This window comes from Lacerta agilis, chromosome 11, assembly GCF_009819535.1.
Source record: "Lacerta agilis isolate rLacAgi1 chromosome 11, rLacAgi1.pri, whole genome shotgun sequence".
NCBI lineage: Eukaryota > Metazoa > Chordata > Lepidosauria > Squamata > Lacertidae > Lacerta > Lacerta agilis.
In genome coordinates this window covers 29,982,396-30,004,441 of record NC_046322.1, presented here as the reverse complement: position 1 = coordinate 30,004,441, position 22,046 = coordinate 29,982,396, and the positions used below count along the sequence as shown (strand labels likewise).

Genomic DNA, 22,046 nt, shown 5'->3' with positions numbered 1-22,046 from the left:
ACACATGTATACATGCAGTGCTGGGGGGGAAAATAATTCAATTCAAACCTGACATGGCAGAGAGCTGGAAAGTTCTCCTGGCTCACAAGGATGTTGGTCAGCCAAAAATCCAGGAAGAAAGGTTTAAAAGGCTTTGCATGTCGATATCCCGACCCCTCCCGTGAATAAATAAGACACAAGACACCGTAAACAAGGTTAAATGGACAATAAAAGGCCACAACTTTATTGGTTCCGGATGTTGAGCGGTATTGGCATTAGGCATTGGATCTAACTGACTATATCCGACTCCAGTACGATGTGCTGGCAGTCCAGGAAGGGATAACCACTGTTGGGTGAGTCCTTGCTGCTGCACATCAGCTAAGGACTCACCCTGTGATCACCAATCTGGGGCGTGCCTTAGGCCCTCACCACCCACGGCTCCGGACACGGACACGCCCCCCGGACTCCTTTACGAAGTACCCTTCAGCACTTGGGGGGAGGTGTTGGCCCGTCCTCCCCCCCCCACCTCCTAAGCTTCCTGACCTTATCCAATGCCTAACCGCCAAACCAAAGTTGTGACGAGTTGCTACGAGGTAGGCGAAAACCACAAGGCGGAGCCAATTTGCCAGGTGGAATAATTCCTACCAGGCCCCTCAACGGCGACCAACCGTGGTCCATAGCAAGGTCAAGGAAAACCTAGCCTAAAGGGAGGGTGGGAAGGGAAAGCAGGAATGGACGGGAGCCCAGGAAAAGAGGGCGAGCTCTGGCTGCGAGCCCACTTAAGTGCAGTGGGCACGCCCTAGCCGGCTGCACCGGTTGGTCAGCCACCTGGGCACCGCACCCAGAGCTCACCCAATAGCGCCAGGGGATGCAAGCATCCCCTGTGCACGTGGAGGGCTCGTGCTACTGCAACCGCCCCCCTCCTCTCTAAGGGCGGAAGGGGCTTTTCCAAAAAAATGGCATGCTGTATTGGGTGGGAAGCTGTATTGCTGCAGGCTCCCTACTTACTGTACATGCATTTTGCTTATGGTGTGTGGGGCCCCCAGATCATAACCCCCTCGTAAGTGGGGAGTCACCTGTGTAATACAAAAATATTGTAATATAATTGAAATTATTGAAACACCCCTAAACTTAAGACAACTTTTGTGAATTTAGGTAGCATGTTTCAGAACCAGAGCTTAGAGGCCAAAGGGCCCAGCAGGCATGGCATTTATCTCTGCCCTGGATGCGGGGCCAAGTGCCACCATTGGTCAGCTGGTTCCGTACCCAGGGAAATGCCCTCCAATTCCTGATGCCATTGACCAATTTGGTGGCAGCAGGACGATCCAGCCTGCAATAGGCTGGTTCACCGAGGAATCCTGAGGGCCCACCCGCAAAGCCACCCGTCTGAGAAGGGGCAAACAGACTTCATGAAATAGGTGCTGCAGGATGGCCAGTGGCCATTTGGAAAATGGCTCATGGTGTTTATGCATCTCCCCACATTCCAAACTACAGTTTTCCATGTAATCCAAGTGTAAATGGCTGCCAGCAATTATCTATTTAGAAGCAGAACTAAAAGTGCCCAGACTTACCTTAAAATGAACAAGACAGCAGCAACAGATGTTGCCTTCGTCACTTCCAGTAGAGACTCATAATGAACTACAATACCTGCTGCAAAGATTGGGACTTGTCGCTAAAGATGTATAGATGAAGATCCTGCTGATGGAAAATTTTCAGATAGACATATTCTTTTAAATTTAATTTTGTTTGAATACCAAGCAAGAACTTCTATTGCGTGTTTAGTTTTTAATGCCTTCTTGGGAGGATTTTCCTCCCTATTCTAATTTTAAAGTAACACAGCAAAACCTGATAAGTAATTAATGGTAATTACTAAGCCAAGTAATGACTACACAGATATGGAGCAGGGAATGGCTGGATACAGAGGACTGGTAGCTAGATACTGATGAGTGGGCACCAGGAGAAGTGGGCACCGAGTTGAAGAATCTAGTAATTTAGTGCATGGAATAAAGCTGGTCCTATGATTCCCAGTGGTCTGGAGAACAACAGGTAACAGGAAGGTTGTAACTGAATACCAAAGCAGAACACTTTCAAAAGGAGCCTGTTGTGCCACATTTAGAAGTGGGGAAGATGCCCACCAGCACAGACTGGACTGCAACAAAACACAAATATACAAAAGAAGAACACTGTAGGAATAAAGGAAAAGGAAATGCTCTCTCAATGAAAAATGGCAAAAGTTCCTCCTACAGCTATAGAGGTTAAGGAAGAACTGAGTGGGAAAGCAGGACTCATGTCACTTTGAGTGTGTGTGCTGAGATGTGGGCTCCCCTCCAAAACTTTCACCTACCTTTAGAAAACTGCAACTGATGCTTTGTGCAGGGATGCAGTATGTGAGACTTCATGGAGACTACGAAGAACCACCATTATTTTGAATAAACATGCAAATAATACCAGTCATTTGCATAAATAAAATGCCAACAAGTGTATGCTTCTTTCCATTAATTGTCAATAGTTATGAGACACCACATTTGCCAAAATAAGATGTTTAATTTTGACAAGGCTTCAAAAATCCTACAAAGTTTAAATTGGGATGCTCCCCTGATGCTGACAAGTATATACAAATATAATACATAAAGCCTAGTATCTGAAGCAGGGGTGCCAACTTGAATAAAATATGGGGTGGGGGAGGTAGGCCCCGCCCCACATAATTGATCACATAACACAGTGCACGCACACCATTTGAATGACAATGTCAATCAACTTGGGGGGGGGCAGCCCCTCAATATTTTATTGGGAGGGCTACAGACCCTCGGCGTTGGCTCCTATGACCTAAAGAGAGCCTTTGGTGCATCTAAACACTTTAGGCATGCTCCTCAAAGTTTCTCTGCCTAGCTGCAGCACTTAATGCTGCAATGGGAAACATTCTGATGAGTCTCTCCAAATTTCTGGATTGCCTTTTTTTTTTTAGTTGCAGCAGGGAGAAAGTATCAGAAGTCAAAATCAGAGCCACTGCCAGAGATTTCCATGTACAGAAATTTCACTAATGATTCTTTGGAGCCAATTCATTAATTTTGAAACTATATAACCAAAGATGTTAAACTAATATTCTCCATACAAAACATCATATGCCATCAGTAAGTGTTAAGCTTTATCAATACCAGCATCATAGCATTTTCGACTGTGTGTCCGTTTTCATTTTGTATACTTAATGGAAGTTAACAAATACCGTAGTTAGTTAGTTAATTTATTCTTACTGAGTGCTTGGCAAACTGACATGTACTTGTTTTGTTTGGGCTTGCAAACACATCTGCAGTAGTAGCAATACTATTTTTATCAAGATTTCATGGGCATTTCAAGAGCATAAAGAGAGAAGCACATACATTGAATATTTTCAGTATATTCTATGGGAATGAGTCAGGACGAATGTCAGCAAGAAACTACTCTCATCAATAAAAATTTAAGCATCATGAAATAATATTCTGTATTACTGAATTGATAGTAAACAAAATTATTCTACATCTGTTAAATCATACTGTTCAGTCATTGTAACATTAATAGAAATCAGTGTATCCTTTTAAAACCATCATTTTATTTAATACAATGTGTTTTCCTGTAATTTATAAACATGATTTTCACGTTTTCCATCTGAAATTAGTTAACATTCTCAAACTATAAAAAGCATTTTTCATTATTTTAAATAAAATACAGTTTGGAGATGATGTTGATAAAGTTTGGGAAACATAATATGGGCAAATGTAACAAAAGACTTGATCTTCAGTGAAAAAACCCACCAGACAGCAGTTTGAAAAAACAATTGGAGCTTACAAAATGTCAACTGCATTTAAATCAATGAACCATTTCACATGGGCCTGTTTCTGCTAGATTTTTCTTTACATGATTTTGCCCGTGTTATGTGCCCATGATCATGTCAAGAAGGCACCATGTAAATGGTTCATTCTGTGGCAATTTTCACGGTTGCAGTAGCTTTGCTAGTTTACATCTCTAGGCAATGTGGTAGGAGACCCATGAAGTGATGTCCCATGCTTTTTTGTTATTTCATTTTAAAGTGAAAAGCAACTACAGGCACCTTCCAAACTGAATCTGGCCACAGCATTGGGAGAATGATGCTTAATACCCACCCACTCAGGTGTGTTTTCCAAAAGCAGATACCTGCCAGACTTTTTTATCCTATGGGAAAGAAACATACAGGAACTATGTGGTTACCTGTTTCTCTGCAATGGGCAAATGCTATCTTTAGGGGAGTAATTTGGGAATGTGGTGAAGACTCAACTTTCTTGAGCCCTGTAGTTGCTACCACCACCACCACAGTTGTAATCATGCATCTCCTGATGTCTTCTACTTATCTGGCACATAGTATGCTACTTCACATAACTACATCACTGGAGACAGTCTGCATGAATGAAATGACAAAAATGACCATGGGAACCACCCATTCACTAGTATACACACCTATGATTTGAAATTTCACTGCATGAATATATAACTTTGTATAATAATTTAAATCTTCTATGCTATTTCCATTTTCTGTTGGCAGGTTTTAAGGAATCTTTAAAGTTGGCTGAAATCATTATCTGTTTCGCACATACTTTTCCATCTTTGCAGTTCTCCAGAATCATTAGTATTCCATATTTTAACAAAGGTCATCAGTCTTTTTCTAAAAGCAAACAAACACCAAGTTCAGTGTTAGAACTTCATTATATGCTCAGTTCATTAGTATTTCAATATCTCAGTAAAGAAGAATGGCAAGGCCGATTTTTCTAACTAGACAAAGCATTATGAATGCATTTACATTTGATGTCACAATGGTGGTATGGAAAGAAAAGATCATGGGGAAAATCCATTAGAATACTTTAACTAAAATGAAAGCTATGTTAAAAACACATATCTATATTTTTTACTGCAGAAAGTATTATTACTAAAAGTGAAAGCATAATCCAGCCTCTCCCATACATGTGTGCCAATGTGGAATCCCACACACTGGACAAATATTTATTTTAACCTCACTTCCTACTATTGTGTGAATTTTCACACAGATACTAGAATATCTAATTCCTACAATAAAAAGTGCAATATACTACACTCAGTTATTCAGAAGACAAAAGCAAATTTTGAAAACATTAGGGCAGAAAGAATGCTTCTTTTAAGTCTAATTTCAGCAAAAAGAGGGGCCCATGTGGCCAACCAGGAAGGCCATTTGCAGGAGCACATATGTACCCATAAGCACCCAACTGGCAACCCCTGCATTAGGGCCATAAAAATTGGGATTCTAAATTTTCCTCCCCTTTCAAGTTTGCAAATGGCAAACAGTTTAATTTTTTTATAGTGAATTATTACCAAAACTATCAAGTTATTTAGGGTGTCAAGAAAGCATTGACCAAATTTAAATAGTGTTTCAAATGTATGAAAGAACGAATAAAGCATGTGTTTAATAGTTCCGTCTTGCCCTAGCCCTTTAAAGCAGTAATGAACAGTACTAGTTGGGACCTTTTTAAAGGTGCACTAGTAATTTATTTTTCATTACTTTTTAGAAGTCTTCTAGGAGCACACACCCTGATTGTTTGCAAACATTTACAGGGAGGTGATACCACATCACTGTTTAATGAACAGGAGTCCATCTGGAAGAGTCCTCAGTCCCAGAATATTTCACTTACATTTCTGAATCCTCAATCCAAAATATAAATGTTAATATTTAAAGTGAGACTTCCATATTACACCCCCACAGCTGTTTGAGACGTGTGCTAAAGGGCTGAAGAAGTGACTTTAGCACTCTGTTGACATGGATAGAATGGATCCTGAGCCATGCCATGACTGGTTTTGGTTGTATCAGGTCATTTTTGCTACATCAGGCCATTATAAATAATGAGCAGTCATCACAATTGTTAAAGAAAAACACACAGTTCCCTAAAGAAGTTTTTTCATTAATAGAATTCATGTTTAGCTCCTTAGACTGTAGGTTGTAATGACGTTAATGTAATTAAGCATTTAGGCACCTCTTGAAATTCTTTTAAATCTACTTTTTATGGCTGCTCAGAAAGGCTCTCCCAGATGATATATGTGAAAGTTTTATTACTAAGATGTCAATCAATCCATTCTCTAACCTTTTCATATTCTCTAATCTCTCTAGTTCTTTTGATTTGCGAGCTGCCTTTTTAAGAATTTCATCAGGAACATCTGCCAGTTTAGCAACGTTTAGCCCATAACTCTTTGTGGCAACTTCCCTTGTTATTTGATAAAGGAAAGTGACAAATTCAGGATTTTCTTCACCTTCAGATCCTAGGAAAACAAAAAACAAAAACATATATTGCATGAAGATGTCATAATTGAGTTCAATATGGTTTATATTTTATTCCTCTCAATAACCTGGAAATCTTACTTCCAGTTAACCACCACACTGTGCCAGCTTTCAATCATTCTAGTCACATTTGCTGGGTGACATTTCACAGCCTAACCAACCCCACATGGTTGTGGTGAGGATAAAATGGTAAGAAGTATGCCACCTTGAGCTCCTTGGAGGAAAGGTGTGATATGTGAAATGTATATATATTCATTCATACATATAATATGAATGTAAATTTGATATCATACCCCTTTCTTGTTCACGATCATCTTCATTCACCAGAAAAGCCATATGGTAATTCCCAACTTGTCTCATGTAGGCCCTTTCTAATTCACACACTGGAGGATAATGGGTGACAAACAGTGTCAATGAACCAACCTAGAGAAATAAAATATATTAAGGCTTTAAAATATGCATACTTCCAATTTAGAGAAGGTGAGCGAGGGGAAGAGGCAACCGAGTTCAGTCCTAGTCATTTGACTGAATCAGCCTTAGTTGTCTTGACAGATGGTCTTTATCAAAGACGGGACAAGGGGTGTGAACCCTGCTCCTTCTCAGTCGCTTTGTGGCTTTTGTTACTGCTGACAATTGTATCCTGGACCAGTTCCATGGAATCTGTGTCAAGGGAAGGTGCACTGAGATAATCATCTGAGGACAACTCATTTTCACAACTTAAAGCTTTCCAAACTTTTAATGTTGGTGACACACTTTTTAGACATGCATCATTTCGCAACACAGTAATTAAGTTTTACTAGCAAACCAGAGGTTAAACTAACCTCTTTCCAGCCCCGGGGGAGCACGGGGAGCGTTCACACCTCACACTAACATGTCACGACATACAGTTTGAAAAGCTCTGATCATTCAAAGGGACAGATAATGCACTTACATCTCTAATAAAGTATTCCAGGGTAGCATAAGCAATTGCAATTCCATCGTGTGTGCTAGTTCCTCTCCCCAGTTCATCCAAAATTACTAGTGAATTGGAAGTTGCTTTAGTAATGATATCAGCTGTTTCTGTCAGTTCTTCCATAAATGTGCTTTGACCTTTGAATATGTTGTCTGTGGCACCCATTCTGCAAAATAAAACAAAATTGTTCAGTATTATTAGAAAATAATACAAATTAGAAAACCAGAAAACAAACACTATTCGGTTTTTTAAATAAAAAATGCATAAAGGATGAGTAAAAATCATCTGAACTTCTTTTACGTAATTTTGCTGCATCTGCTGTACATAAGAATAATATCTGGTTACTGAAGTACACAAAAAAGAACTCCAAAATATAAAAGTGTTTATTAATTTCAATGGGTCTACTCTGAGTAAAACTTAGTTGAATATCATCCCATGGTCTTCAAATATTTATTGCAAGAAAAAAAGATGCTCTCTTCCTGCAATTAATTTTAATACTTTATTTTATATTTTTGCAAACCACCTGGAAGTTTTCTTATAATTTTTGTTAAATAAATACCTTTTTGAGCCAGGATAAGTTTTGACAAACTTTTCGTACTGAAGGTTTAAAATATTTAGTTATGCTTAATACTTCACTGGAAACTACATGAACATCTAGACAACAATGCAGATGTATACTGCCATTGCACCTTAACCATTTGTTAAACTAATTACATTCATGGAAAGTTTTTCCCCAGGACTTCCTTAGCAGAAGTGGCCTTTATCTTTTAGCTATTTTCAGGAGCAGCTGTAAAAACAAATCTCTTTTGTCCATGACAAATAACAATTCTACTCTGTCTGGTCCAACAGTGATAAGTGGTACAAATGATACACAAAAACCATTAGATAAGAAATGAACTTGCTTTTGGCATCTATTGTATATAGCACCAAGGTACAATATTATTTAGAATACATTTAATCATCATCAAAAAATGTAGAAAGTAAACTATTAAGCCATCCACTAATATACCGGTACTCTTACTACTTGCTCTGTGTTTAAAAGCATTAAAAAAATTATTCAGCACTTGAAAATAACTTTGCTGGCAAAGGTACTTCGGGAATGATGCATGTGTTAGTTGACTGCTGCTAAGACAAAACCAATTTGCCACCACCACGAGGCACAGGAAGTCAATCCCCAGCAAATTCCAGACATGTCTTCAGTTAGGAAAGAAGTAAAAAAGGTATTTTCTAGTAATAATTTACTTCAAAATAATGTATGTTTTCCTAGATTATGGTTCTTCTTCCAGGTCTCAAGTCAATTATTAGTGATACATGTAGTAGATGAGGTCCCTTGTCACCCAAATTATTATAATTTTTCATCTCTTCTCTCTCTTACACATGCAGCTATACAGTTGCACATTGTGCAAAGAGATCCAATTTAATTACTTGAATTTCAAGTGTTGATAAGAGACTCATCTGCACAGAGCAAATTCTATCTGGAAACAATTCAATAATTCCTGAGCCAACTAAATCACATTCCAGAGAATAAAGCATTTTGTACAATTCTCAAACTTTAAATTCAATAGACAATTAAAAAAAACCAAACATTCTTTCAGATTTTTTATTTGCACATATCAGACATAAAAATGTGTTTTGTTTTTATTAAAGTTACAAAAGAGGTATATCACTGCTGCCAGAATGCTTTTGATCCTATTAGATGATGTGCAACAGGGGCAGCATTGTTTAATTGACTTCTACATTTAGATTAGATAGCCTGTACAAGAAAATACACTCAACAGACACATCAAAGCACACAGGGGGGAAATGATTACTTGCTATAACCCTAAATTATTAATATGAATTTTCAATGATAATCATGAGCAGCTTCGTAAACTGAAACTCTGAAAACAAACAGCATTTAAGGAAATCCTAATTTCAAAACAAATTGCTGCATCATGCAGCAGGGAATTATGTAAGCAGGTCTGCATTGCTTAGCACACTAGTCATGAGAGAACCCGCATACTCCTTAAGATCATTACAGACAGAAATGTCATGTAATTAAAACATCTTGGAATCTGATGAGGTGGGCAGTTGTGTCAAGTACATCACTTTAGCAGTCACTGTTAAATTACTTTCTAACAATTCATTGGCTGCATGCTGATTTTCCACATTATTACAAATCCATTCCTGACTGGTGAGTTAAAAATGGCTCAAAGATCAAAACTGAGTGTTGAGCTGGGTCATTAGGAACCTTTGGTGCCAATTTCCAGCTACCACAAGGTAACTCTCACATGAAATAGGACCACCCCACAAAACAGATGAAATGATGGGAAGTAAATTAAAGACAGAAACATGTGGTCATGAAAAGAAGGCGACATGGTAAGTAAATAAACGTGTTCCCTATGTAGGTAGAGGATATACAGCCCAACTCATATGTGGAATCTGAGCCTTTAAGCATAACCCATCTTCATATTTCCAAACTTTTCCAGTGACCTTGAGAGCTAGAAACTTGCTCTTCTTTTCAAGAATGAAGCTATACACTGAGCCAATCAGCACACACAAATGATATTTTAAAAGAAATGTCTTATGAAGTGAAATTATAATTTACATGATTACTTATCTTTAAAACATGAAGCTTTGACATCTCACCTGGTAAATATACCAGTCACAATACCAATTCTTGCTTCCTCAGCTGGTACATAGGAACCAATTTGTGCCATGACTGTGATTAATGCAACCTGCTTTATATAAGAGCTCTTTCCACCCATGTTAGGGCCGGTAATTATCATTACCCTTTGACCGTCTTCCTGGAGAAAGGGAAACTATCATTAAAATACTTTTCAGAAGCAGGAAATTTAACAGTTCCAGGATTTCAACCTCTGGACCAACATCAAGGGTAGATCCACCCAGAGCACACTACAGTAACCCAACTCTGAGGTTCCAATGCATGGACAACTGTGGTCAAGCTACCCCTGGCATCCCCATTCCACACATCCCAGATACATATTGAAGACATAAAGACACTCCACACAAAATCAGCTTTTCAATCATAATAATGTAGTACCAATAGGTCTTCTGGCAATCAATGTCAAAAGATAGCAAACTGGGAGAGACATACATATGGCACAAAAATATCAGGCATGACCCACACCACAGCTGTCACCCGAGACAAAAATGACTTCCTCCTCTCCACCACCCAGGAAGGGTTCTGTTCCATGTTAAGTTGGATTCTCACTGTAGGGACATGATACCACTTGTCTCTCACATCACTGCAGGCCACTTCCAGTTTCTCACACTGTAAATGGTCTAGAGAACTGTGCACAGTATTCCAAATGCAGCCACATCATAGATTTGTATAATGGCATTTTGATATTGGCAGTTTTGCTGTATTTTCAATTCCTTTCCCAATGATTCCCTAGCATGAAATAGCTGCCACACACTGGCATTCATTGAGCTATCCTCTATCTGCTTTTTCAATAGGTTTCAATTATACACGATTTCACCAACACATGTGGTGTCTCAGAACATAACCCCTGCGTAAACAGGGGGCTGCCTGTAGCCCACTTATTCCTACTCTCTGCTTTCTGCTGCTTAACCAATTACTGATCCACAGGAGGACTCCTCCTCTTATTCCATGATAGTTAAGCTTACCTGGCAGTCTTTCGTAAGGTACCGGTACCCTGTCAAAAGCTTTTTGAAAGTCCAAGCACAGTATGAAATTAAGAAACCATGTTCAGGGGCTTTTTAGTCTACTGGGGGGGGGGCTAATCCACACCAAAAACATGGTGTCATGATATATTTTTATTCCCTATACCATACTTACTGATAAATGTGTATCATTTGGAACATACTGCTCTCGCTCTCCCAATAACACATCAATCACAGGGTGCTTCCCATTTTTTATCATTATCTCTGACCTTCCATCTTTTATGACAGGTCTGAAAAGAAAATTATGTTACAGCATGTTAGATGGAGTTCGGGGTGAGGCATCTGAAACCAGACTCTTGCTTTTTTGAAACTGAATCAACCAGGACACAATCTACAGGAAATGTAAATCCTACCCAGGAACTACATTTGAAGCATCACTATGTTTGACAGTGCTCGTTTTTGTAGTCTGGTAAAAAAATCAACAAAGCTAACCTTAATATTCTACCATTGTTTAGTCTGTGATTACCTGCAGTAGTCTCCTTGTTTGGCAACCTCAGCCAGGGAAAAGATACAATCCACAGTTGCTAGGTGACCCACAGCTTTAGATATTGTGTTGTAATGGTCGTTAAAATCACTATGGAGAGGTAAATGGGGGGGGGGGAGGGAGAAAAACGTGAATAAAATATTAATATGAAAAAAATGTTGAACTCAGTGGCAGCACTGGATAGCGTTTTAAAGTACTGCTATATAAAGTTCCTATATAAAGGTTTGGACCAGCACTTTTTTGGGTAAAAACTGAAAATAAAAAGAAGTGCTGGTACTCACATATGTGCAGTGGGTGTCAGCAAAAAATGGCTGCCATGGGCAGAAAAAAACGGTGCTGGTACTCTGTACCAAGAACAGTGCTCTCTCTTCTCTCTCTCTCTGCCTCACTCACACCCACACACACAGAGAGACAGAGAGAACACCCTGGTTGGGACTATTCTTTAAAGGACAAACAAAATTAAATTAGACCATATGGAAAGGGTATATTAACAGTGCAATGAGGACTGTCAAAAGATGTAGAATTTATCTCATTAAAATAAGTATTTGCCTTCCATTTATGAATTACTACTGCAAGGCATTAGTGATATCAGGTGACACATTCTTCTTTTGTAGCATGTCAAGCCAAGCGATTGATGGTAGACGCTATACACAAACTAAAAAGGACAACAGGCCCTGCCTGTAGACTTACAGCCTAAAGATTGCCTAAACTTTCCATTTGTTAGGCAAGAAAGCAGGAGTAGGAATAGCTGGCAAGGCAGTGGCTGAGTCAGGGCTGTGTGGGTGCACCAGTAGAGCCAATCCTGCACTCTTGCCAGTGCACCCACACAGCCCTGGCTTAGCTGCAGCCTTGACACACACACCATGCCCAATCCAGGTAAGCAGGAGCAACACTGCTGTTGGAATGGCACCCCCCCCCATACCAGTGCCTCATGCTTTCTTCTCTAACAGACTTTGTACCATTGCAGACTTTGTGCAAGAGCAGAACCTACCTCATACTGATCTGCAGCACTCTGTGCTAAGGTAGAGCTGTGTTACCCAGCTCTTCTGGCAGCTCCTCTCTGCCATTAGGGAGGAAGAATATGTTAAGTGTTGCCAGCAATACAGGAGTGATGGTCCTGAGGCATAGCTGCTGTTTTTCTTAAACTGTTGTAGAAGTTGTCTGGGTACAACAGTGCCATTGGTGGAAAGAGGCAGACAGTCTGTCACTATACAGTGGTATCTCGGGTTACAGACGCTTCAGGTTACAGACTCCACTAACCCAGAAATAGTACCTCAGGTTAAGAACTTTGCTTCAGGATGAGAACAAAAATCCGGCAGTGGTGGCGCGGCGGCAGCAGGAGGCCCCATTAGCTAAAGTGGTGCTTAGGTTAAGAACAGTTTCAGGTTAAGAACGGACCTCCAGAACGAATTAAGTTCTTAACCCAAGGTACCACTGTAATTAATTTCCTAATTACATTCTAAAATTCTTTTCCTAGAGAAACATCACATTCTTAAGCTGAAAGTTCTTTTGACTTTGCTATTGTGTTGTTTGTCAGGAGGCAAAGAGGGACAACTGCCCATGGCCAACAGAGCCACTGCCCCCCCCCCATCTGCCTGGCAAGGCTCTCCACCTCTGCCCTTTCTAGATCAAAGCAGGAAGCAGGGAGGTGGAGGGCTTTGCCAGCACTGCCACTGCAACAGCAGCAACAAGAGGAAAAAGACGTAAGGGGTTAGGGGGAGATCACCTCTGCTAAAGTAGTGGCAAACCCTCTCCACTACCAGCAAAAAGTAAACTGGGGAGAGGAAGAGATTCCCCCACTACGATGAAGAGGAACAACAGCAGAGACAGGAAGGATGTGAAGGGGGACACATAGTGTGATTGCCCTGGATCCTGCACTCCTTAGGGACAGTCCTATTTTGGTGTAATTCTGTTGATTATCTTAGGATACTACAGTGCACTGCTATAACTAGAGAGCATCTATTTCAGGTGGATCATTTCGAGAAGGGCTATAGCTCACATATACAGAAGTTTCCAGGTTCAAACTCCATAATCTACCTGAAATTCTAGAGAGGTGATGTCAGTCAGTGTAGACAATACTAGGCTAGATGAAGCAATAGTCTGACTCAGGCTTCCTCAACCTCAGCCCTCCAGACGTTTCGAGACTACAATTCCCATCATCCCTGACCACTGGGTCCTGCTAGCTAGGGATCATAGGAGTTGTAGGCCAAAAACATCTGGAGGGCCGAGGTTGAAGAAGCCTGGTCTGACTTATAAGGCAGCTTCTGGTGTTCCTTTGACCAATTAGGCTACTGTTTACTCACTTTATAAAAACTGTAAAATGTGATGGAAGTACTTAAACGGGTCATGGCAGTTCTAAAGTACTGCCTCTATTTTAAATATAACCACCTTTCGAAGTTCAGGTAAGCCTATAAGCAAGGCAAACTACACATCAGACCTAATGATAATAATAATAATAATAATAATAATAATAATAATAATAATAATAATAATACAAATTGTAAGTTTTATAGTTATATTTTGTAACCTATTTTATAATCTTATTTCAATAGAAAAAACTGAATTTGTAAACTCACTCTAAAAAGCGTTGCCATTCAGCACTGCAGTCAAGGACTAGCTGCTCACGTAGCTGATTCAAATGTCTGTAATTTTCTACAATAAAAGGAGTATGGAAGCGGCTGACTGCTTTTGTGCTATAAGAGAAAACCAAATAGGAAATCAAGGTTACTAAGCAATCAGTCATGTAACAATATGAAAAAATCAGACCAGTTCTTTTTTTAGGACCAGTACACAAATTAAATTTTTTCTACACAGAGGTAAAGAGAGAGTGATCCATACTATCTGAAGTGGAAATGTTCTTGACGATGCAGCTGCTGCTCATATCTGCTCAAATACTTTACTTGCAGTAAACATACCATTGTGCATCAAATAACAAAAAACACCTATTTCATGGAAGTTCCCTTCTTATAGTCAAAATGCAACATGAGAAGCAGTCACAATTCCCTATTGTGAAACACAATGTACCGGCAACTAAATCTACACAGCACTGTAACTGTACATTAACAGTTTTCAGGAAAGCAGGATAAAAAGAAATGAAGAAGAATGTGTATTGAAGGCTACATGGAGAGAGATGCTAGACAAAGATGTAGCATTGGTTCATCTTGTTTACCTACCTGGTTTAGCCATATGTAGAATCTCTTTCATAAGAGCTTCTTAAAAGCATTTCACTCATTCTACAATATTTAGAATGACCAAATATTTGATTAGAGCTTTTTCAGTGATCACCAAAATTTTCAAGTTTTCAGTTGGGTGGTTGTCATTTTTTAAGTCCTTGAAAAAACAGTGGAAACCCTCCCCCCCCCCCCAATCTTCACGTTTGTACATGGAAGTAATTCCAAGTTCTGTTGTGTGTAAGCCCAAGTAAATGTAGCCTTGGGTCCTCAGATTGGGCATTGCTGAGAGTACCATATACTCCCCAGAGGTGCATTTAGCATGTATTAGAAACTGGGCTTTTACCGTTCCAGCTCCAGTCCTCTGGAATCAGTTATCACCTGAATTTAGTCTCTTGATATTTAGGCAACTATTGTAAACATTTCTGCTTCAGAAGGCTTTCCTTGAAGTGTGATTTAGTAATTTTATGGCCTCTTAATTGTACAAATAGTACAATCTCATATTCTAAATAAACTATAAAATATACATTTTATGTTGTAAAAGCAGTTAAACAAGCTTAGTTTTGCTAAGAAAGTAAGTGCTGTATATGTTTCAATACTTCCCAAAAGAGAAAGGATAATCATTCTTCAACTATTTCTCTATTTCTTGTTGCTTTTTCAAAACTGCTCTTTCAAAAACAAAATGAAAAAGGAGCTGTCCCAGTTCAGTTGAACAGATCTGTATGTAATGTTTAGTGAGGCCTTTCAGACAACTCAAGTATTTCTAAACTACCGGTAACAACTTAAACCTTTATCTACCTGTTTTTAGGCCAAAGATAGTGTCTCTCGCTGCAATCTAGATAGCTTGCATTTACTTTTATTTCCACAAACTCTCTAATCCAAGTTGCAGTTCTATTTGAGAAAAATAATACCGTATTTTTCGGTCCATAAGGCGCTCCGGACCACAAGACGCACTTGTTTTTTAAAGGGGAAAAACCAGGAAAAAATATTTTCCTGGTTTTCCTCCTCTAAAAAACCGGGAGGGGGGCGCTGGAGGGGAAGCCCCTTCTCCCTTCACAGCGGCTCATCCCCGCTTCCTTAAATGGACATGGGGACGAGGGGAGAAGGTTTCTCCCCTCCTCCCCATGTCCCTTTAAAGCAACAGGGGATAAGCCTGCTTTTGGCATCGGTGCGCAGGGTGGTGGAGAAAGCAGCAGCATCCCCGCTGTTTCCTCCACCACCCCTCTGCTGGGGAGGCAGCGGAGAAGTTGGTGGATCGTGCCTGCAGCTCCGTGAACGGAGCTGCTGGCACGATCCACCAAATCCCCTTTGCTTCCCGCCGCCTCCCCCCATCCCCCTTCACGTTCGGCGGGAGGTGGGGGGAGGCGGCAGAGATGTTGGTGGATCGTGCCTGCAGCTCCGTGAACGGAGCTGCTGGCACTATCCACCAACATCCCCTTCGCTTCCCGCCGCCTCCCCCCATCCCCCGTCGCGTTCGGCGGGAGGTGGGGGGAGGCGGCAGAGATGTTGGTGGATCGTGAACGGAGCTGCTGGCACGATCCACCAACATCCCCTTCGCTTCCCGCCGCCTCCCCCCATCCCCCGCCGCGTTCGGCGGGAGGGTCGGGGGAGGCAGCGGAGATGTTGCTGGATCGTGCTAGCAGCTCCGCTCGCCGAAAGAAGCTTCTTTCGGTGAACGGAGGTGCTGGCATGATCCAGCAACATCGCCGCTGCCTCCCCCCACCTCCCGCCGAACGAGGCAGGGGATGCGGGGAGGCGGCGGGAAGCGAAGGGGATGTTGGTGGATCGTGCCAGCAGCTCCGTTCACGATCCACCAACATCTCTGCCGCCTCCCCCCACCTCCCGCCGAACGCGACGGGGGATGGGGGGAGGCAGCGGGAAGCGAAGGGGATGTTGGTGGATCGTGGAAGGCAGTGGAAGCGAAGCCTTCGCTCCATAAGGCGCACAGGGATTTTCCCTTCCTTTTTAGGAGGGAAAAAGTGCGTCTTATGGAGCGTAAAATACGGTAATTATGCTACCACTAAAAACTGTTCTTATATATTATATTTTGAATAAGGGGGGGGGGGATGCTCCAATCTGTGTCCTAGAAAGTTGACATGTAACAGAACACACAACACAGAATCTTAGAATAGAATTCTAGAGTTCGAAGAGACCCTGAGGATCATCTAGTCCAGTGATGGCGAACCCGTGGCACGCGTGCCACAGCTGGCACGCAGAGCTCTATCTGCCGGCACGCCAGGGGCGGGGAAATGGTGGGGGGCGCCGCCGCGCTGCACCGCGCCCGTCCATTTCTCCAGCTGGCCGGCGGCGGCTGCCGCCCTCCAGAGGCTGAGGGCGCTGCTGCTGTGCTGCTCTGCTCATGCGTCGTGCCTCATTTCTTCCAGCGCAGGCGCAGCAGCAGACAGCAGCAGTTTCCCTCCTTCGCGCCTGTCCCAGTGGTGTTTGGCTGCTGCTGCTGCTGGCTGCTGCGGAGGATTCGACGCGAGGCGACGACGAGGTAACGGCAGCGGCAGGCTGGGCCAGGGGCGGCGGGTCGAGGAAGCGTCGCCTGTGCCGCCCATGCTGGTCCCGGGCGGGCTGCGAGGCGGCCGCCCAGCGCCGTCTTTGAGCGCTGCAAGCGGGGGGAGCCGCGCGGCCCCGCCGGCGATGCTATGCCATCCCTAAGTAAAACGGCAGTGCTATGCATGTTCGGGTGGAAGGAAGGATGGAAGGAGGCAAATGTGGAACTCTTTACTCAAATGTGCACACAGGGTCGGTGCATTGGAGGAGTAGGCGGCCACCTCCGCTTCCATCCGAGCGGTGTTTGGGATGGCGCGAAGAAAAGTCTCGCTAAGACCCTAGCAAGCCGCCAAGGGGCGCGTGTCCCCGCGCAGGGGTAAGCGGAGCTGCGCCGGAGCTGAGCGGCATTTGCTTCCCGCCTCGCACTGCCGGGTGGGCTTTTCTTCCCAACCGCCTTCACAGTCCGGGAGGCGCCGTTGCTGTGGTGGCGGCTCTCGCATGTCTTTAGCTACCTCCTCCGACTGCCCGAGAGCTCTCCGGTAAGGAGGAAGTCAAACTTTTCGAAGAAAGGGCAGGAGCTGCATTTGGGAAGGTTTGGGATGCAACCGCTATGGTTCCTCCCTTTGCCCAGTTTTTGCAAAACAAAAACAAAACCCCCACACATAAATAATAATAAAAAACAACAGGTACTACCAGCTTACCTGGAAGAAGTCACTTTCTCCTCCTGAAACCTTTAGACCTCATCTCAGAAGCGGAAACTAGCTGTGTGTCACATCTAGCGCTTTGCACATGCATCAAGGCAGCTTCGCCTGTATTACATTCCACGGATTGATTGCTTATGTACCGTATTTTTCGCTCCATAGGACGCTCTGCACCATAGGGCGCACCTCGTTTTTAGAGGAGGAAACAATGGAAAAAATATTTTTCTGGTGTTCCTTCTCTAAAACCCATGTGTTGTTGTTGTTGTTGTTTTTTGAGAATCAGCTCAAGGTTTTACAGCTTTTTTGTGTGCAAAGCATCAGTTCTGATTTGTGCAGCTTTTGCAAAGGGGGAAAAGCATTGCTTACAAACCAGTAAGCACCAGTACAAACCAGTACAGACCAGTAAGCACCAGTAGAAGCCAGTACGCACCAGCAAGTAATAGGAAGCAAGAGGAAAGCGAACCAGTACAAACCAATAAGCACCAGTACAGACCAGTAAGCACCAGTAGAAGCCAGTACGCACCAGCAAGTAATAGGAAGCAAGAGGAAAGCGAACTAGTACAAACCAGTAAGCACCAGTACAAACCAGTACAGACCAGTAAGCACCAGTAGAAACCAGTACGCACCAGCAAGTAATAGGAAGCAAGAGGAAAGCGAACCAGTACAAACCAGTAAGCACCAGTACAAACCAGTACAGACCAGTAAGCACCAGTAGAAACCAGTACAGACCAGTAAGCACCAGCAGGTAATAGGAAGCAAGAGGAAAGTAAACCAGTACAAACCAGTAAGCACCAGTACAGACCAGTAAGCACCAGCAAGTAATAGAAAGCAAGAGGAAAGCAAACCAGTACAAACCAGTAAGCACCAGTAGGTAATAGGAAGCAAGAAGAAAGCAAACCAGTAAGCACCAGCAAGTAATAGAAAGCAAGAGGAAAAGTAAAATAAAGCCCCAAATGGCTGAAAAACTCAATTTCCCAGGATCCTCAGCCCTTGCAAAGGAACTACTATGCAAAGGGCCTGGGCGGGGCAGAAAGGGAGCTAGCTCCCTTATCTCCCTCCCCGATCTCCTGCAATCAGCTGTTAAGCGGGTTCTTTTCCCTCTTGTTAGCTTTTAGCTCTTTCTAAAACAGAAAAAGCAGGATCTGCCTTTCCTCCCTGGGCAATTTGGCTCTAGGGACCATGCATTCGCTCCATAAGACGCACAGACATTTCCCCTTACTTTTCAGGAGGAAAAAAGTGCGTCTTATGGAGCAAAAAATACGGTATTTACACACACCCGCACAGTCGTGGGCAAAATTTTATTCAGTGTACCCAAAATAAAATAACTCTTTGAACCTGCTGCCCATAACCTTCTATCAATCTGGCTATGAATAATAGGTTGAGAAAGATTCAAAGAACAAATGAAGGGTTGTACTGGTATGTATATTATTTCCTCAGAGCAACCCCTGAGTGAAATAAGTGAACTTAAGGCCATTGACTAAAATGGGATATCATCCAAGGAAAACAGTGTACAGTAGAAGACATATGTGTGAGCCCAAAGCTTCCTTTTTTATTTTCTCTCATAACAGAAGAAAAAGGTTATATCAGCAGAGTCTCATACTTGCACCTGTTACAGGTGGGTAGCCGTGTTGGTCTGCCATAGTCGAAACAAAATAACAAATTCTTTCCAGTAGCACCTTAGAGACCAACTGAGTTTGTTCTTGGTATGAGCTTTCGTGTGCATGCACAATGTTTTTTTTTTTCAAACTGTAGAAGTTTTTTCTAACTAAAAACCTTGATATTCAGGTTTAATTGCAGTGTTGGCACTTTGAAATAAAAAGTTGGTTTTCCGCTGCAGTTTGGGCACTCGGGCTCAAAAAGGTTCGCCATCACTGATCTAGTCCAACCCCCTGCAATGCAGGAATATGTAGCTGTCCCATACAGGGATCGAACCTGCAACCTTGGTCTTATCAGCACCACACTCTAACCAACTGAGCTGTCTTTCTACTGGGGAAAGATGGGTGGGGTACAAATAATAAATTATTATTTTTACAGCCCTGAAATGTAACAGACAGACACAAAAAGTTACTAGTGATTTCCTATTTCTTGTGACAAGGCACCCAGGCCTTGAATATACTCAATGCAGATATTCACATTGGTGGCATGTTATGAACCTGAGACAGCTCCCTCCCTGCCCCCATTCTTTAATTGTGACATTTATATCCTGCTCTTACATGTGCAGCAGTTTCTCATCCAGACTACACTTGTTCATCTTCACTAATATTAAAGCATTTGGTGTTCCCAAACTATTCACCAGGCTCCTTATGAAAGAGTTCTTTATATCTGCTTACAATTACATATATGCTTCTGAAACACAAAACCAGCAAACACAAGACACTGAAACAAAACAGGAAGATTGCCCAATGCATGCAGCACTTGGATCAATAACCTTTTGTTTTTCATGATAACTTTCTTGATAGGTACTCTTATCATTTTGATGAGCTTTTGATATGAGCACATGCTCCTAGATTCAATTTTATTTTTCAAAATCAAAATAATCAATCAATCCTATGCTAAGAGACCCTTGGAGAAATCAAATTTATTCAGAAATAGGCTTTGACTGCTTACTGTGTAAAATACATATTCCTTCCCTTCTTTGGTAACCCTGATTAAGCAAAGAAGTCGAATGATAATTAGTAAACAGAGCCCTTGTGATCTAGCATAACATTTCAAGAATATTATTCCAGAGGATAGTTTGACTGGGTGAAATACCTCAGGCTTTGATTCAGTCCTAGATTAAATTACCAGCCAGAAGAATAGATATCATGTATGTTATAATATTTTTCTTTTGCTTAACATCAGATCCATTTCAGCTTACAAAGTTTAACTTTTAATGAGATGTACATATTATTTTTAAAGGGAAAATATTTAAGTAGTAATAAAAGATTTTAATTCCTTGCTGTGAATTAGTGTGAGGATGCAGATGACAGGACTGCATCCTCAGTATAAAAAATAGAAGGAAGAAGGAAATCAGTTTATCTGCTTCAAACTTTGTTACATTATGAACATCCACATTATAAATGGAAGCTCCATGAAAGTAGAAAAATGTATTAACTAAGATTATATATAAATGATGAGAACACAGCTGTCCAAATATATGTCAAGATTCTTTTGATGGGAAAATAGCCCTGAATTTAGTAAGGAATTGGACTACATTATGTGACTGATTAATGTACTGCAGACATGTATGGAATTCCTGCACCTAAAGATATATTCCTGATAGGCCTGACTACAGCTTTTGAGCGGTCCTTAACAGACTCCCCATGGCTCCTGCATCTTAACACCCTTCCTCATGGCAATACTCCACAATAGTGCTGACTGATCCACAAGCCTGCAAAGTGAGCATGGAAGGAGGCTGGCAACTGTCTCACCATTTCCCTGTGATGCAGTGCTTACTGGGCAGAGAAGAGATTTTCCTGATGGTGGTGATCCTGTAACGAGCTGCTGCCACCAAGTAAGCTAGCAGGCAAGCAGGAATGAGGCTGATTCACAGTGACCACAAGTAAAGTGACCACTGCCAGGCAAACCAAGAAGTTAGCTTGAAGTGGTGGCAGGCCACTGCTGGAGACCTCTGTGTCCATAGGACCAGGTAAAGCAACATGTTCTGGCATGTGTAAAAACCTTTGCCATGTGCTGATGTCAAGACTGATTACTGTAGCTAAGAGTATTAGATACTGATTTATAGTTTGCAAAGTTATATTAAAAAACATTCATCCAACCCCACCATGCAGAAGTTTAAGGTGCTTTCATGCAAATTATCTGCATCATTAACGTAAATAAAATTAATGGTAATCACAAATTACATTATCTTTACATACCTGCTAACTTTAATCCAATCATATGGTACAGAAGATAAAAGTGAATTCTTGACTTCAATCTGAAACTAAAATATCTCTGCATTACTATTATTGTTATCATTGTTATTCTTTATTCCATTCTATCCCACCCTTCATCAATTCACAATCCATGGGCTCCTGGGAGGAAAAGCGAGATACAAACATATAATGCATTCACATAAAGAAAAATTAAGTTGTACAAACCCTCTTGTTTGAACTACAACTTTCCACAGTCCTAATATTTTACAGCAAAATACCAAAATCTTGCCACTGAGATTATTGCAGCCATCAATAGATGGCCCAACAAAAATATGCTAGTCAAGTTTCTTCTCATGCTACCTCTTGTTACTACTTATGTTTAACTTACCTGTTATAATGTCAGATTGTAT

At 41.7% G+C, this 22,046-nt stretch overlaps 1 protein-coding gene across 3 annotated transcripts in view; it reads right to left on the bottom strand.

Moving 5' to 3' along the window:
- Positions 1-3,432: 3,432 nt before the first annotated feature.
- MSH3 (mutS homolog 3) overlaps positions 3,433-22,046 on the bottom strand; it is a 52,558-nt gene continuing 33,944 nt past the window's right edge. For 2 of the 3 annotated variants that reach the window (XM_033164305.1, XM_033164307.1), the window contains 9 exons: positions 21,640-21,704; positions 13,989-14,105; positions 11,395-11,502; positions 11,044-11,158; positions 9,870-10,027; positions 7,221-7,407; positions 6,583-6,712; positions 6,096-6,270; positions 3,433-4,651 (listed from right to left, as the gene is read on the bottom strand). In XM_033164305.1, coding sequence (XP_033020196.1) covers positions 4,546-4,651; positions 6,096-6,270; positions 6,583-6,712; positions 7,221-7,407; positions 9,870-10,027; positions 11,044-11,158; positions 11,395-11,502; positions 13,989-14,105; positions 21,640-21,704 — 1,161 coding nt within the window. In that variant the 3' untranslated portion in view covers positions 3,433-4,545. Of the gene's footprint in view, positions 4,652-6,095; positions 6,271-6,582; positions 6,713-7,220; positions 7,408-9,869; positions 10,028-11,043; positions 11,159-11,394; positions 11,503-13,988; positions 14,106-21,639; positions 21,705-22,046 lie in introns of those variants that run through there. The other variant, XM_033164306.1, reaches the window with a different exon arrangement.